The sequence below is a fragment of the Cetorhinus maximus genome, chromosome 6 (assembly GCF_964194155.1).
Source record: "Cetorhinus maximus chromosome 6, sCetMax3.hap1.1, whole genome shotgun sequence".
Classification (NCBI taxonomy): Eukaryota; Metazoa; Chordata; class Chondrichthyes; order Lamniformes; family Cetorhinidae; genus Cetorhinus; species Cetorhinus maximus.
This window is the reverse complement of record NC_135884.1, coordinates 127,243,407-127,257,653: the sequence shown is the minus strand read 5'-3', so window position 1 is coordinate 127,257,653 and position 14,247 is coordinate 127,243,407. Positions and strand designations below refer to the sequence as shown.

General features: G+C 40.4%; 1 protein-coding gene across 1 annotated transcript in view; it reads right to left on the bottom strand.

Annotated features, from left to right (window-relative positions):
• LOC144682123 (mitochondrial inner membrane m-AAA protease component AFG3L1-like) overlaps positions 1–14,247 on the bottom strand; it is a 46,101-nt gene that overhangs the window by 23,944 nt on the left and 7,910 nt on the right. The window contains exons 6-10 of the mRNA XM_078544464.1: positions 10,773–10,844; positions 8,648–8,772; positions 5,645–5,915; positions 4,755–4,892; positions 91–244 (exon numbers count right to left, since the gene is read on the bottom strand). Of these exons, the coding sequence (XP_078400590.1) occupies positions 91–244; positions 4,755–4,892; positions 5,645–5,915; positions 8,648–8,772; positions 10,773–10,844 (760 nt within the window). The remainder of the gene's footprint in view (positions 1–90; positions 245–4,754; positions 4,893–5,644; positions 5,916–8,647; positions 8,773–10,772; positions 10,845–14,247) is intronic.

The window sequence follows — 14,247 nt, the reverse complement described above, 5'->3', positions numbered from 1 at the left end:
GCTTAATATTTTTAAATTCCACGCCAATGTTGCACTGACTTTTGTACTTTCCAAATACCAATCATGCCAACATTTACCCTTGTCACGTACCATCCATTTCAACCAGTAGCTGATTTAGGGTGTTCTCCTGTTCGCTCTGTCCACCAAAATTTCCTCTGCCCCGTTTCCTTCCAACAGCATCAATCTCATCAATGAAGAGAATACATGGAGCATTTTTCCGTGCCATTGCGAACATGTCCCTCACCTGAAATAGAAACTCAACAATTGGCAAAGTCTCCAAATCATCGTTTTTTAACTTGTCGCATTAAAATAGAAGTATTAATGCTTTACTATCCTTACAACAATACCCATCCCAGACCTACTCAGGCAAAAACAAAACATGCATTACAAATGAATGCAGAAATCCATAGGTAGCCTTAAGCTTCAAAACCCAAACATAAGTACTTGTGTCTGAAAGAGAGTGGGGGCAAATCAGGTACAAAATGAGCACTCAACTGTTAAAGCAGATGGTCTTCATAGCAATGGGGTGGTGTGTAACCCTCAGACTTTCTCCATATCAAGTTATCAGAACATTACATTATAGTTCTGTCCTTTGGAAGTCTAACATTTCACACTTCCAAAGTTTTCAAGGAATTTCCTAATATTTTGAGTGGCAGTATGTGGTTGGGAAATTAGTAATGTGATTGTTCCATGTGGCTGATCATATGCGCAAGAGGCAGAAGCCATATTGCACTCCTGCCTTGTGATTAAACTTGGTGTGCTGGTAGCTCCACTCACATTGTTTATCGGCAGCTTACCCATTCTGCGGGACAGGACAGGAGGCAAGAAATCAGGAATCTCTGATGCAATTAAAGGCAGACTGCACCTCTTAAGTGGGAGATGCATTTTGACTGCATTCAGCCGAATTGCATTGGAACAGTCCACAAAATAGGTCAAGATAACACAGGAAGAGCTCCTTAAATTTCCAATGCTGCTCTAGAGGTGTTGGTGGAGGAGGTCAGGAGAGAGAGATCCTCAGCAGAAGAAGAGTAGATTTATCCAAGAAGCAGTGCACTAAGGACCTGGCTATGATGAAGAATGAAGTTTAATGATCTGACAAGGGCTTCAAGCTCCAAGGCAACACCATCCTGAATTGAAACTATCATTGTTCCTTCACTGTCGCTGAGTCAAGATCCTGGAACTCCCTTTCTAACAACATTGTGGGTGTACCCACACCACATGGACTGCAGCGGTTTAAGACTCACTACCACCTTCTCAAGGGCAATTTAGTGATGGACAATAAATGCTGGCCTAGCCAGTGACACCTACACAAAAACAGAATTACCTGGAAAAACTCAGCAGGTCTGGCAGCATCGGTGGAGAAGAAATCAGTTAACGTTTCGAGTCTTCATGACCCTTCTGCCGAAGGGTCATGAAGACTTGAAACGTTAACTGATTTCTTCTCCACCGATGCTGCCAGACGTGCTGAGTTTTTCCAGGTAATTCTGTTTTTGTTTTGGATTTCCAGCATCCGCAGTAGCTTTTAGCTTTTTGTTTTTATCTCAGTGACACCTACATCCTGTGAAAGAATAAATTTTTAAAAGTAAAATTTTTTAAAAGCTACTCATACTTCTCATTACTTTCTGCTAAATAATTTCACCCAGAACCCTTGCCCCGACTTCCCATCAATCCCTTCCATTTACTGCAGGACACTTCACTTCCTGCACCTGCTACTGTCACACTTTGCACCTCCTACTATTCTCACGATTACTTCCCCACACTGGTGCTACCTTTCATACGCCATCCACAGTATTCTACCCTGACGTGTAAGTCCTCAATACATCTCATTAGCATACAACTAACACTGTCTTTGTTCCTGCAGGACACGAAGGCACACAAAATAAGGGGAGAGGTGAGGACAGGGCTACCGTTAATCCATGTACTGCCCCCACTAGAAGTGGAGGACATGGAAGGGGCCACATCAGAAGCAGAGTACCTGTGTGAGTCTCATTTCCGGAAGAGAGGGACAGCCCCCAGAAGATAAACAGGCATTCAACCATAATCCACCAGCTCGGAGATGGCATCACATATCAGTAAATTAGAGGAATGTGGACTGGGAGATTCACTTTGCAATACTCAGGAGCAAGGGCAGGGGAATAGGATGCCCAAGGAACCAGCAAATTCAGAAAGTGAGCTAGCACTCCAGGCCTGCTGCAGGGAGCACAAGTGCAGACTCCAAGGTCCAGCCTATAGAAGATGACTGATGACCATACACCCGGAACTTCTAAGTGCGCAACATCAAGGGAGCATGGAGTAGACCAGTTACAACCTGTGTGGGGTCTTGGTACACAGCCTCAAAAACTTGCAGTCAACCAAGAAGCAAGCAACCAGCTCTGTGAACACTGTATTCAGACCACAGTGACGGTGCTTCCGTGAGAACTCTGACAACTTCAACAGGAACTTAATCTGCCATCTTGGTTACGGGCTCCAGCACCTCCAGTTTCCATGCAGGAAGGAGAGTATCACATTCCCCCTAAGCTATATTATTGCACAGCACACTGGGAGTGCTGAGGTGCAGCCTCATGAGTGGCACTGACTCCATGGGAGCGGCACATGCTGCCCTCTCAAAGGAGAAGAGCATGTACAGGAGGTCTAGATCATCTATAAAGGCTAGCCAGAGTTAGTGGAGGCAAGGATCCCTTCAAATACACATAAATCCAACCTGCTTGCTGACTGTTGCCACTTTGATTTTCTGGGTAAGCTGAAGAATGAACAAATCAGGTGCTGCAGCACACAGAAGATCTCAAAAGAATCTGAAAATAGGTTCTAAACCTTTATTCAAATATCCTAATTAGGCTTGTGCTCTTTTCAGGTAACTCCTTGGGATGACTTAAACTCACCCGATCAATATGGCAGCCAACGCAGTTCAGGTGCAGATCAGGCATGGGCATCGAGGCCTAATTTTTGGTAAGCTTTTCCTTTGTGTTGCTTGCAAATAATGGACTAAACAAGGTCAGGAATTCTTCCCTCATGAGTCTGATATTACAATGCAATTAAAACAAACGGCTTAAAGAACAAAGGCTACTCATCTCACATATAGGGAAGGATACTGTATGGAAGATAGACAATAGCAATTGCGATTTGAGAGCAGTTGAAAATGATCACTGGAACAAGAAAAACAAGTCAGACAGGAACACATGATCGGATAATGGGTGCAACAAATAAAATTTGTGCTTTGAAATGGAGCGGTCAAAGGAACTCCTCCCCCTTGACGTTGAGAAGTCTGCCAGGGGGTGCTCTACCACAAGCCTACCTTCACTGGTCAATATATGCTTTGGGGTTCTTACAGTTACACACACAAGATTGGTCTTATCGGCAACCTTGTAACTAGGGCCCAAGCCACTTGCTCACCATGCAAGTTTGATGCTGAAATAGGGCGCATCAAAGGCATCCTGCAGGATAATGGCTGCCCCGATCAAATCATTTCACGCTGTATATCACGCAAACTCATGAATGTGCCTAACGCCGTCACTTTTGGCCTTGAAAAGTGCCCAGTCTATCCCAGATTACTCTGGAAGGGTAAGGTACCTCATAACTATGAGCTGTTTCACGCTGCTACTATGCAGTAGCAACATGAGTGATATTAGCCACTTACAAGGTGCTGCCGTCAAGCCAAAAAGACATACTGCCTATCACATAAATGAGTAATGTGGTATATGAATTTCAGTGCCAGTGTGATGTAGGCCCTACGTCCTAAAGACTGGCGGATTGTATCAAACAGCATGTCCCAGCCACTGTTTGCAACGGGCAGGGTACAGACCGTACCAACCAGCCTGTGCTCGCAAAACTCAAAACCCAGTGTCCAACATTAGATGTGATTCTGCGATTGGACAACATTTGCTAAATAATCTGCAGTGTGCTAAGAATTACGCTGACAACCATTTTAAGGTCATCATTCCGGCTTGCAGTGTGGCGTATTTGCATGTACTGGAAGCTACATATATTAGTACACAGGGCCTGCTTTTTGCAGACAGAATGAACATGTACACACATTGCACCTGTTTCAGCTAAACAAACTAAGTGACAGCCATCTGCTGACACATTCCTCAGGGCCTTAACCAATCAGGGTCAAAGTGCCTGGTTTAAATTTCAAACAATGCTTGGCAGTTAACTGTCAGTCACCATTGCTGGTGCCTTCTCCATGGCAACGCCATTTGCCGATCAATCAGCACTCTCTTCACCTACAGTTTCAGCTGTTGTTTTCTCCTTATATTGGTATTCTTGTGAAGTATCCTGATGAGTGCAAGACGAAAAGCATGTCTCTTTTTTCAACAAAATCAAGTTATGTACTACCAAACGACTAAAAGTGGATGGGTAGGAATGAAATGAGATTCTACAGCCATTTCACCAAGCCAGTTATTCAAAATGGATAGAATTACTCCTTGTTTTAAACAGTTACTTGGCTGTCTCATCGCTTGCGGTTCACTACTGCCTTTGGTGCAGAATTAGTTGCCAAACAGAAAGACAACAGTGTTAAAAGAAATACTCATTTGAGGTGACATATGATTGGCTACGGTAAATTGTCTCCCAGTGTATGTGTCTGTGTGCCCGTGTGTGAGTGTGATGCCCCTGTGATGGCGTCCCATTCTGGGTGCACCCCACCTAATGCCCACTGCCTGTTGGGATAGGCTCCAACTTCCCATGACCCTGAATTGGATGAAGCGTTTCTGGAAAAGTGAGCGAGTGGGGTGACAAAGAGCAGCTCCCTTTCTTACCCTGGCTGGTCCAACACCAACAAACATCTCCAGGAACTCAGATCCATTAACAGTTATAAAAGGAACATTTGCTTCTCCAGCTGTCGCTTTAGCCAATAGGGTTTTCCCAGTTCCTGGTGGTCCGGAGAGGACTGCGCCCTGTAACCAATGAGGAATCTTTACTACAGGTATTGGCTATGTTTAGAATCTGCAATAGAACACGTTTCCAATATATGTAGAATTAATATAAGCTCATCTATAAATAAAGACACAATTTTTAATGTTACTTTGCAAATGCTGGAACATAAACTGATGTGCATACAATCTATACATCCCAACTTTCTTATGATTTGAAACTCTATACATTTTACACTTGTGCACTGCACTATTTCAATAACCTACAAGTAAAAACACATCAACTAATAAGATGAATCAAACTGCTTTTCTTTATGAGTTCACGTTCTGCATGGCAATGACCTTTCAAAGAAAGTGTAAGCAAAATTAAGAATGGGAAATAAGGAACAAATGTGTTTTTATATAATACTTCTCATGACCTTGGGACATCTCACAAAGTGCATCACAGCCAATGAAGTACTTCTTAAGTGTTGCACTGTTCACCTTTAATGTTGGGATATTTTTATCCTACTCCTTTTGCAATATCCTACAAGGCACAGTTATCAACTGAAGGTCAACTTTCAACCAATGTGTGGAATAGGAAAGAAATTTGTTGCACAATATTTTCAAAGGTTTGCTAGCACCATGTTTATATTATAGTTGAAATATTCCACATGCTAAGGCACTATAATCGGAAAATTCTTGCAATTAAGATGCCACACTTTCTTCTGTTGCTTCAAACGCGAAACAAACTTTAGATTATCAATGTGGTTTTGTATAAAATATACTTTCCATACCTTTGGGATCTTGGCCCCCAAATCCTGATACTGCTTAGGGTTTTTCAGAAAGTTGACAAACTCCATGATTTCTAATTTGGCTTCTTCACATCCTGCAACATCCTTGAATTTGATATCAATCTCATCTTTCAGTATTTTTGCTGTTGTTTCCCCCACACTGAAAAGTCCACCACTTCGCCCCCCACGGCCCGCTGCCATTGACCCTCGCCGCAGTGTATAGAGCAAAAAGCCGATGAGTAACAGTGTGGGGAACATGCTTAGCATGAACGAGCTGCAGGCAGATAATAAAACATTTGAACAAACTAAAGACTTAAGATAAAATGACTGCACCAACCCATGTTACCGTACAAATCTGCTAATGAACCAACAAGAACAGAAAATGCTGGAAACACACAGCAGGGCAATCAGCATCTCTGAAGAAAACATAAATTTACATTAAAGGTGCAATAATCAGAAAATGAAGATGGGTTGGAAATATCATCAAGACAAACCAGAGAGGAAACATGAGCATTAAATCATTAAAGAAACAAAAAGTGTGCAAATAGCTGAGGAAGTTGGGAGGCCTGGGGAAATGCAGAAAATGGGGGAGATGGAAAGATGTAAAGACTAGGGGTCAAGAATAAAATTAAATCAGAATTAAAAATGAGTGTAAAACTAAAATCTGATCTGTTAAGATCAGAGGGCTGTCGAGTTCCTAGGAGAAAGGTGAGATATGTACTTGAAGTCTAAAAAGAGCTTTGTCAGAACAGTGTATGAAGTCAGGGTAGTAATGGAACAAGGAGTCAAAATGATAAGCCACAGGTAGCTTGAGGTTGCACTTGTGAACGATACAGACATGTTCAGCAAAGCTGTTACCTAATTTGCGTTTGGTTTCACCTACACAGAAGGGATTGCACCTCAACAAGTTAATTCAGTATACTTAATTGTTGTATCACACAGGAGGGTTTGGCACTCTGGAAATCTGCATGGAAGGAGGTGGACTGGCAAGTATTGCCTCTGAGAGTAGGATTGGTGAAAGGGTGAGCCAGGGTGTCACAGAGAGAACAATCCCTCTGGAAAGCAGATATGGGATGAGGCTATGTATTTGGTGGCAGAAATAGTAGAAATTTATCTAGCAAACGTGAAGGCTGGTTACATGGAAGAGAAATTCTCATGACTGCAAGGAGAAGGTTAGGGCAGAAACATGGGAAGTGGGACAGGTACAATCAAAGACCTTTGTTAAAATTATGAGATTTATAGGATTATGATGTTTTGGGACTGTGTCTTTAATTTAAGCTAAAATGAAGGAGGTAATGTGACCTGCTCTGAACTTTGCCTGAGAGCAAGCCTGGGTGGTTTGATTGTTAGAGATTAAAGGGGGCCCAGGTTGTTTTACAGAAAAGAAGTGCAAAGTGTTTACAATGGCAGCAACCTGTGCTCTAACAATGGATGGACTGTGAGACTCCAAAATCCCAGGAAAGTGTTGAGAATGTCAGGTTTTAAATAACTGTGCTTTAAACTGTCCATTTACTTCCAAGATGAAAGAGAGTTAGGGTCTCAAGGGTAGCTAATCATCACTTCTACCTGGATTCAAGGCCTATGTGATTCATGTTGCCATGGAGACAGACTTTCAGAGGGGAAACATCTAAGATATTCCTGACAACTCACAGACAAGGATAGTCTGCCAAGATCCGGGAGGGGGAGCAGCTATCACAGCAAGATGCTGTGGTTCGGCACACAGGAATGCCACTGGAAATTTGTGCTCAGACTGAAAAATCTGAATTTATGTGCAGCTGAAATGAGGCTATAAGATTTGCCTAGCTTGTGTTAGAGGAAGAATTGCCGAGGAAAAAAACTTCACTGTGAAAGATAGTTCTGAGATTTAGAGTTCCCAGGCTGATAAAGAAAAAGAACAGAAGTATAATCTTGGGAGCTAAAAATCACCTTGGACTGGTTCCAGGAGAATTGAATGTCTACTTAAAAGACAGTGTAAAGTATATCTGTGAAGTGTATTTTCGATTGTGCCAAAAGAAAAAGGGCAATGTTCTGTTTTATGGTTTAAAGTATAAATTGCCTTCAAACATAGTGTTTAGCCAAAGATGATTTTAGTCTTTTGTTAAGTAAAAATCTTGAAATGTGAAATCTTGTCAAGTCATCCTTTCAACTATTAATTGGCAGTTCAAATTTATTTTTAAAAGTCATCAGCCTCTTTAGAGATCGTAACACCTTGTTGACCACAGCAGAGGGGAATCTTTAGCGGACAAAAAGAACACTTCAGAAGTCTGGTATGAAAGATGTGGCATTAGAACAGATTCAATAGATTAATCTGTTTGATGTCCTTCCCTAACTTGAATTGATGTATCTTTTTAGCAAGAATACTTCATCTTTTAATTCACTATTGAAACATCTGGTCTATGTTTATTTTGTACCATGTCTGAAAGCCCTTTAAATAATTTTAGGGTCTGGAAATCCAACATACATCAGTGCGATATGGGTTGTATGCCTCCGATTTTACAACATGTTTATCAGTTCCATATAATGATCTTTCTTGCTATTAAAAAACAACCCAGCAGAAATTACCATTAAATAACAACATTGTACATAGTAGTAAATTACTCAAAAATTAAGCCTCCCCCTCAAACCTCAAAGATTTGCAGAATGTCATTCGGGTTTTTGACTAGTTTATTCTGGAGATTTTTTTAAAAATTGAACAGAAATAGCTGATTACATTTTCAGGGAATCTGGCTTGGAGCTACTGATCTAGACAGTGGGGAAAAAAAAATTACATGCAGTTGAAGTGGCCTTATTACTGCAGTATACTTCTTTAATAACCACCTCTTACAATAGCAAATAAAGTTTGATGCCAGTGAGATCAGTAGTCAAGATTGTCCCTATTTCTTGAATGCAAGTACCCAGGTCAGCAATATTAAATCACTATACATGCTCCTATACATACACTTAAACATAAGCCCATGTCCTTATTTTAAAGGGTCACAAGCACACAACATTTGGTTTCCTGCTTACCCATCACTCTCAGTGTTGTACACCACAGCTGCACGATTTGCTGGTTCTATTCCTAACTCCTGTTGCACATTTTCCAAATTGCGCTCAAATGTATCTACACTTCCTATATTAAACCATACGCAGCTCTAAGTGGATAGGGGATAGAACACAAAATTAATAAGCAATCCAGTATCTATATTCCTATTTTACGTCTATGTTGTCACATAACAAATTTGGTAATTTAATAAAATTTTACTTGAACAACATTAAATGTCTAACTTTATATCCAGAGATCTTTTCTAAATTCCCTGAAGCACTAATTAAATTTGCATAAATTGAACCTTAAAACAAATAGATTATTGGCCGTATTTGCTGCCAATACCATGCGTGTGCAGTTGTACTGTTTTACTCAGTGGCGTCATTGCGAGCATCAAAGTAGGCAATGGCCAGGAGCAGAGATGCTCATCAAACAGTTACTGAAGACAGTGATTTAAAAAGCCTCACCTTTTCGGAGTTGGTGGGGTGGTGGGGTGAAATGGAGCTAGGGATCGGGATGGGGAACCTTGTGATCCACCAGTGACGGGCATATTTCCGGATTACAACCTCCATACCCTGCATTTGCAGCTCTGGGGTTTCTTCCAGTTAGATCTTATTCGGATCCTGAAGCTGTTCACCCAGTTTCTGAGCCCCACAGCGGACGGGCAGTCAGTGCGTGGCCTCCCCGCAGTTTCTGAGTCTTCCGCTCCAGAGCCTCTTCCCCTTAACCCGGCCCTGTCACCAGGAAGAAGCCACAGAGCCACTGGGTAGATCAGGAGCCTGTCCTCCCTCCCCATCTCGATCCCCAGAAACAGCGGGGAGATGACAGATGACTCAAATGTCAGATGGAGTGAATACAATTAAGACTGAACTGTAAGGGTGGGGGCAGAGGCTGCATGTGTCTCCTGTAAATTACACCATTGGTTGTCAGTGCATGCGCGGACAAGTGCATCTTGCACGGCCACCTTACATTGGCAGGAGACACAGTATAGATTATTCCTCTACGGGGATAACTAAAGGGAGCACAGGTAAATATAGGTGCTATGATACTTCTTTCAAGATAATGCAGCAATTTTTTTTGGCAAGTAAAACTGAGTATTTTAGTTATAAATTTAAATACCTTCACTCTTCAACAATGAGATTTTTTTTCAGGAAAAAAAAATCAACATTTAAATACAGAGGATTTTGGGAGACAAATGGACTGAAATTTTACATATTGTCCTTTGACCTGAGACTTAGATTCAAACGCATTGTTTTATGTGAAACGTGTTTGGATAGCATCAAAGTGGTTCCGAAAGGGCAGTACAATTGGGTACAAAATGATCATCTCAGAAAAGCTATAAAATGAAAAAAAAAACTTATATGAGCGTGGATTTAAGATATGTGATGGGGAGATGCTATACCGGAGATGCTAGATATTGGGTGTTCAAAGTAGTCCCTTTGGAGTAGTGTGCCTCACCTTGATTGACTCAAACTAATCAACCCATCAAATAGCGAAGCAGTTTTAACATTCAGCATGGTTCCTCTGCTCCTTTGTTTGGTGAAGAGAATACATGCGGCAAACAGTTGGCTTTAAAAAAGGGCTAAAAGGAGACAGCAATGGGACTTTCTCTTGGAGATCCGGAGTACATCACAGTCATGGCACTTTGTGTGCATTTTTTTTTTAATTAACTGTTTTAAAATATATACATCACACTTAATGAGGCTTCAAAAACATTATAAGTCCATATGAGTCTTCATCTAATGTATTCCTCTAAAGGACTGCCAAATATTTTCAGTGCTTAATAACTAAATTCCACAGCAGGTAAGAGTCGTAAGCATGAGTTTTTAACTCAGGTTATTATAACTTCAATGTGTATTCACCAGTATTGATGCTGAATACATGGAATGTTGGACACAAGTGCCCTCTATTGGCTAGTCTCATTTTAAAAGTTAAATGAAAATATAAAATGCTGACAACACTCAGCAGGTCAAGCAACATTTGTTGAAGAAAGAAGGAAGAGGTAATGTTTCAGGTTTACAACCCTTTGTCAGAATCGTTCATCAAAAAGGACTGTACAGTTTTCACTATACCCAGACCAAGATAAAATGTAGGTTAGTTTAGACTTACAGTATCAGTTGTAGTCCCTGGAGTGAAAATCACCCGCACAAACTGCTTGTTGACAACTTCTAGGCGATCAACCTGAAACGACAAATAAGCAGAATGCACAGAAGTCCTCTATCAGCAATAGTAAGAAATGTGTTTTACAAATAGCTATGAAAAGGTGATACTTTAACACTCAAAAGAATTGTTACAGTTTCTGAAGTTCTGATCTGTACAGTGAGTATACAACAAACCCATTTCATAGCTTTCAAATTAAAATTCACCACTTCCACAAGTTCCTGCGTGAACCATCAGAGCAAATGTCTTTACCTTCAGCACAGAACTATCCTCAAAACTGAGATCATACTGCTGGAGCACAATGACACCAGCCTCTCCCCTTCATCTGTTCTCACTAAAACTGTAAAGCTGAAGTTCAAATAATTGTCGTTGAGTCTTAACTCACTGAAGTGGCCTACTGAGCCACTCAATTCCAACAAGGGGTGGATAATAAATGGAGGCATTTCGAGCGATGTGCACATCCAGAAAATAAAATAAAAGCAGATGGTTACTTCAATACAAAACCCAGTTGCAGTGTTAACTTTCTCCATCACATAAAAACATTACTTAATCAATTTCCCACATGCTGTTTATAAACAATTGATAGGTCAATTACAAAATAAACAATTGTTAGGTAATAATTAATCGTAGTAACTATGAAATTTTGGTTTTGGTTTCAATAGCAGATTGAAAGGGACATAGTACCAGTGGCAGCACTTGTAATGGCAACAATCTGCTGAATCAGCCAAACACAAGGAGGAATTACTTTCTATGCACCATTATATTTCACTTCATATGATGTAGCCTCTCTGCTTAAATTTTAGCAAAACAATCTGCTTTTGAAACAACAATTAGTTTGACTTTTTGGGAGGAGTGAGGAGGGACAGGCTGCATTAAAGGTAAGGGACATCATCCAAATTAATGAGAAGAAATCGCAGGGATTAACAGGTATCTTTGAAAGACACTAATTTGTCCCTTATTTAGGTAACGTTACCCTGTAGCATTTGTAAAGCTTGTGTTTCTTTTCCGTATTGTTAAACGAATCTTGAATTGAAACATCATAATAAATCTACCCAGTCAAACCCCTTAAGAATTTTATATGTTTCAATTACCTCTCATTCTTCTAAATCCCAGGGAATATAAATCTAGTCTATTCAATCTTTCCTCATAGGACAATCTTCACATTCCAGGAATCTGTCGAGTGAACCTTTCTTATGTAAGGAGGCCAAAACTGCACACAGTAGTTTAGATGTGACCTGACCAATGCTCTGTATGACTGCAGGAAGATTTCTTCACTCTTATACCCAAATCTTTGTAACAAAACCTAACGTTTTCCTTCCTAACTGCCAAATGTACAGACACGTTAACTTTGCAATTCATGTACAACGACACTCAGATCCCTCTGAACGCAAACATTGCCCAGTCTCTCACCATAAAATTATTTACTTTGGAAAAGGATATTTTTGTATCTGCCATGTTCTTGCTCACTCACCCAGCCTATCTACATCCCTCTGTAGCCTCTTTGCATCCACCTCACAGCTTACTTTCCTACTTAACTTTATATGGTTAGCCAACTTGGATAGGTTACTCAGTCCCAACCCACGTTATAATGCACACTGGGAAACCTACCAAGTAAATGCAACCCTCCAAAAAGTAATTCTAAGCATGTGCAATGAAGTGAGAAAAGCCCATAAAATGACCAACATGTTTCTTTGGAAATTCAGAGTGCTGCAATGGATTTGGAGACAAAAACACAATTCACCCAAGTGGGGACTGAACATGGGCAGCCACGTTCTATGTTTCAGAGAAAACCAAATTGCTGGCTGGTTTGTCCCTTGCCACAGCAAAGATAGTATTGCTCAGTATACCTCTCTTACGTTAGCATTCTTGAAACAATAAGGAAAGCATCATAAATACATTGTAGTAGTAAAAGATCCCAGCCAGAAGAGGTTACTACAACATTTACAGTTTATTGATAGCCTACAGCAGGGGTGTTCAAGCTTTTGTCTTCATGTGGTAGGTCTATATGATGGTACCTCAGAGATCACATATAAAGATTAAATCCACTTTCCCATTAGCATGCATTTATATCAAATTGCTGGTATTAACAGATCTAGGTGTTTTTAATTCTGGGTTTCAACAAAAAAGGCAATGATGTGAAAAAACAGTCCTTTCCCAACCTCCAGGCTAGAAAATTCAAACAGTACAAACTTTCAAATAAGAAATGTAAGCACAAATAGGACTAAGATGACCAGGTATTAGGGGCTGTATGTAGCCATTGTGCCACAGGTTAAATCCACCTGGCATACCAGGATATATAAACTGAGTACTACAACAACTAGTACAGTATAGGCCTGTACATTTTAGGAATTAATATTTGGAGTACTCATTTTTGTCAGCCCCAATTTTCTTCCCTTTTATCACCTCCTAGTACAGAGCCCAAAGATGCTGGCAGACCTGTCTAAGTGGTCAATCTTAAAGTGCGAGCCTGAACAGCAGAGAGGAATTTCCACCAGACGATATTGTTGGTAATGGCAGATTTCAGGTGACTGAGGACTGAGAAATTGGGCTGCAAATGCTTTGGTCCAGTCCATGCTAGATTCATGCATTGTCCCACTTTCTGTTTGGGGATACATAGCCAAAAACTTTTCTCCTACTCATTCTGAACAGTAGGTTAATTACAGAAGCATTCAGCATGTTAATGGAGACCTTTAGCAAGCCCACTGAAGAGTGCAATCTTTAGACAAGTGATCCACAGAACAGGACCACACCCTCAGTCCCTTTGCCATTATAGCATGATGTTAAAAGAAAGATGGTAAATATCCTCACTTAAAGGAACAGAAGGAAATAAGTTTTTGTCATTTATTTTAATTATACATTTTTGGGCTAACAGTTATTATATAAATGCATTTTTCAGCTAATCTTTGGTGTACTTTTATTTCAAAGGGTCTGAAATTATGAACATAACATTTTCAAGTTAACATTTCATATAATTTTCCCCTGCTTTTCTGAAACAGATCACAGGAGAAATGTTTATCTAACCAGAACAGAAAAATCATTGCCAATATCACAGGGAAACTTACTGTACAAAAACACTTTCCAAGAGTTCTGCAAAACAAGGTGCTCCTTAAAGGCGATGGGATCTGTTAAGCATAACCCACAATGCAACATTCATTTCACCCAAGGTATACCACGGTATTTAACTGGAACATACTCAGAACACATGCCCTTGGCCTTTGGCAAATCATTTTCACCTTAATGCCAGGGTTGCTTTGAAAGCATTCCAATTGTAATATATCATGTTTCCAGTGGCACTTAATATAAGAAGGCATACCAAAGAGATCAGGAAGTAACAGGGCAAATCTGGCTGTGTCCATTGTCAAGTCAATAAGACATGAAAATAAATCAAATTGGAATCTCACACTGCATTGTAAGGCCACATCAT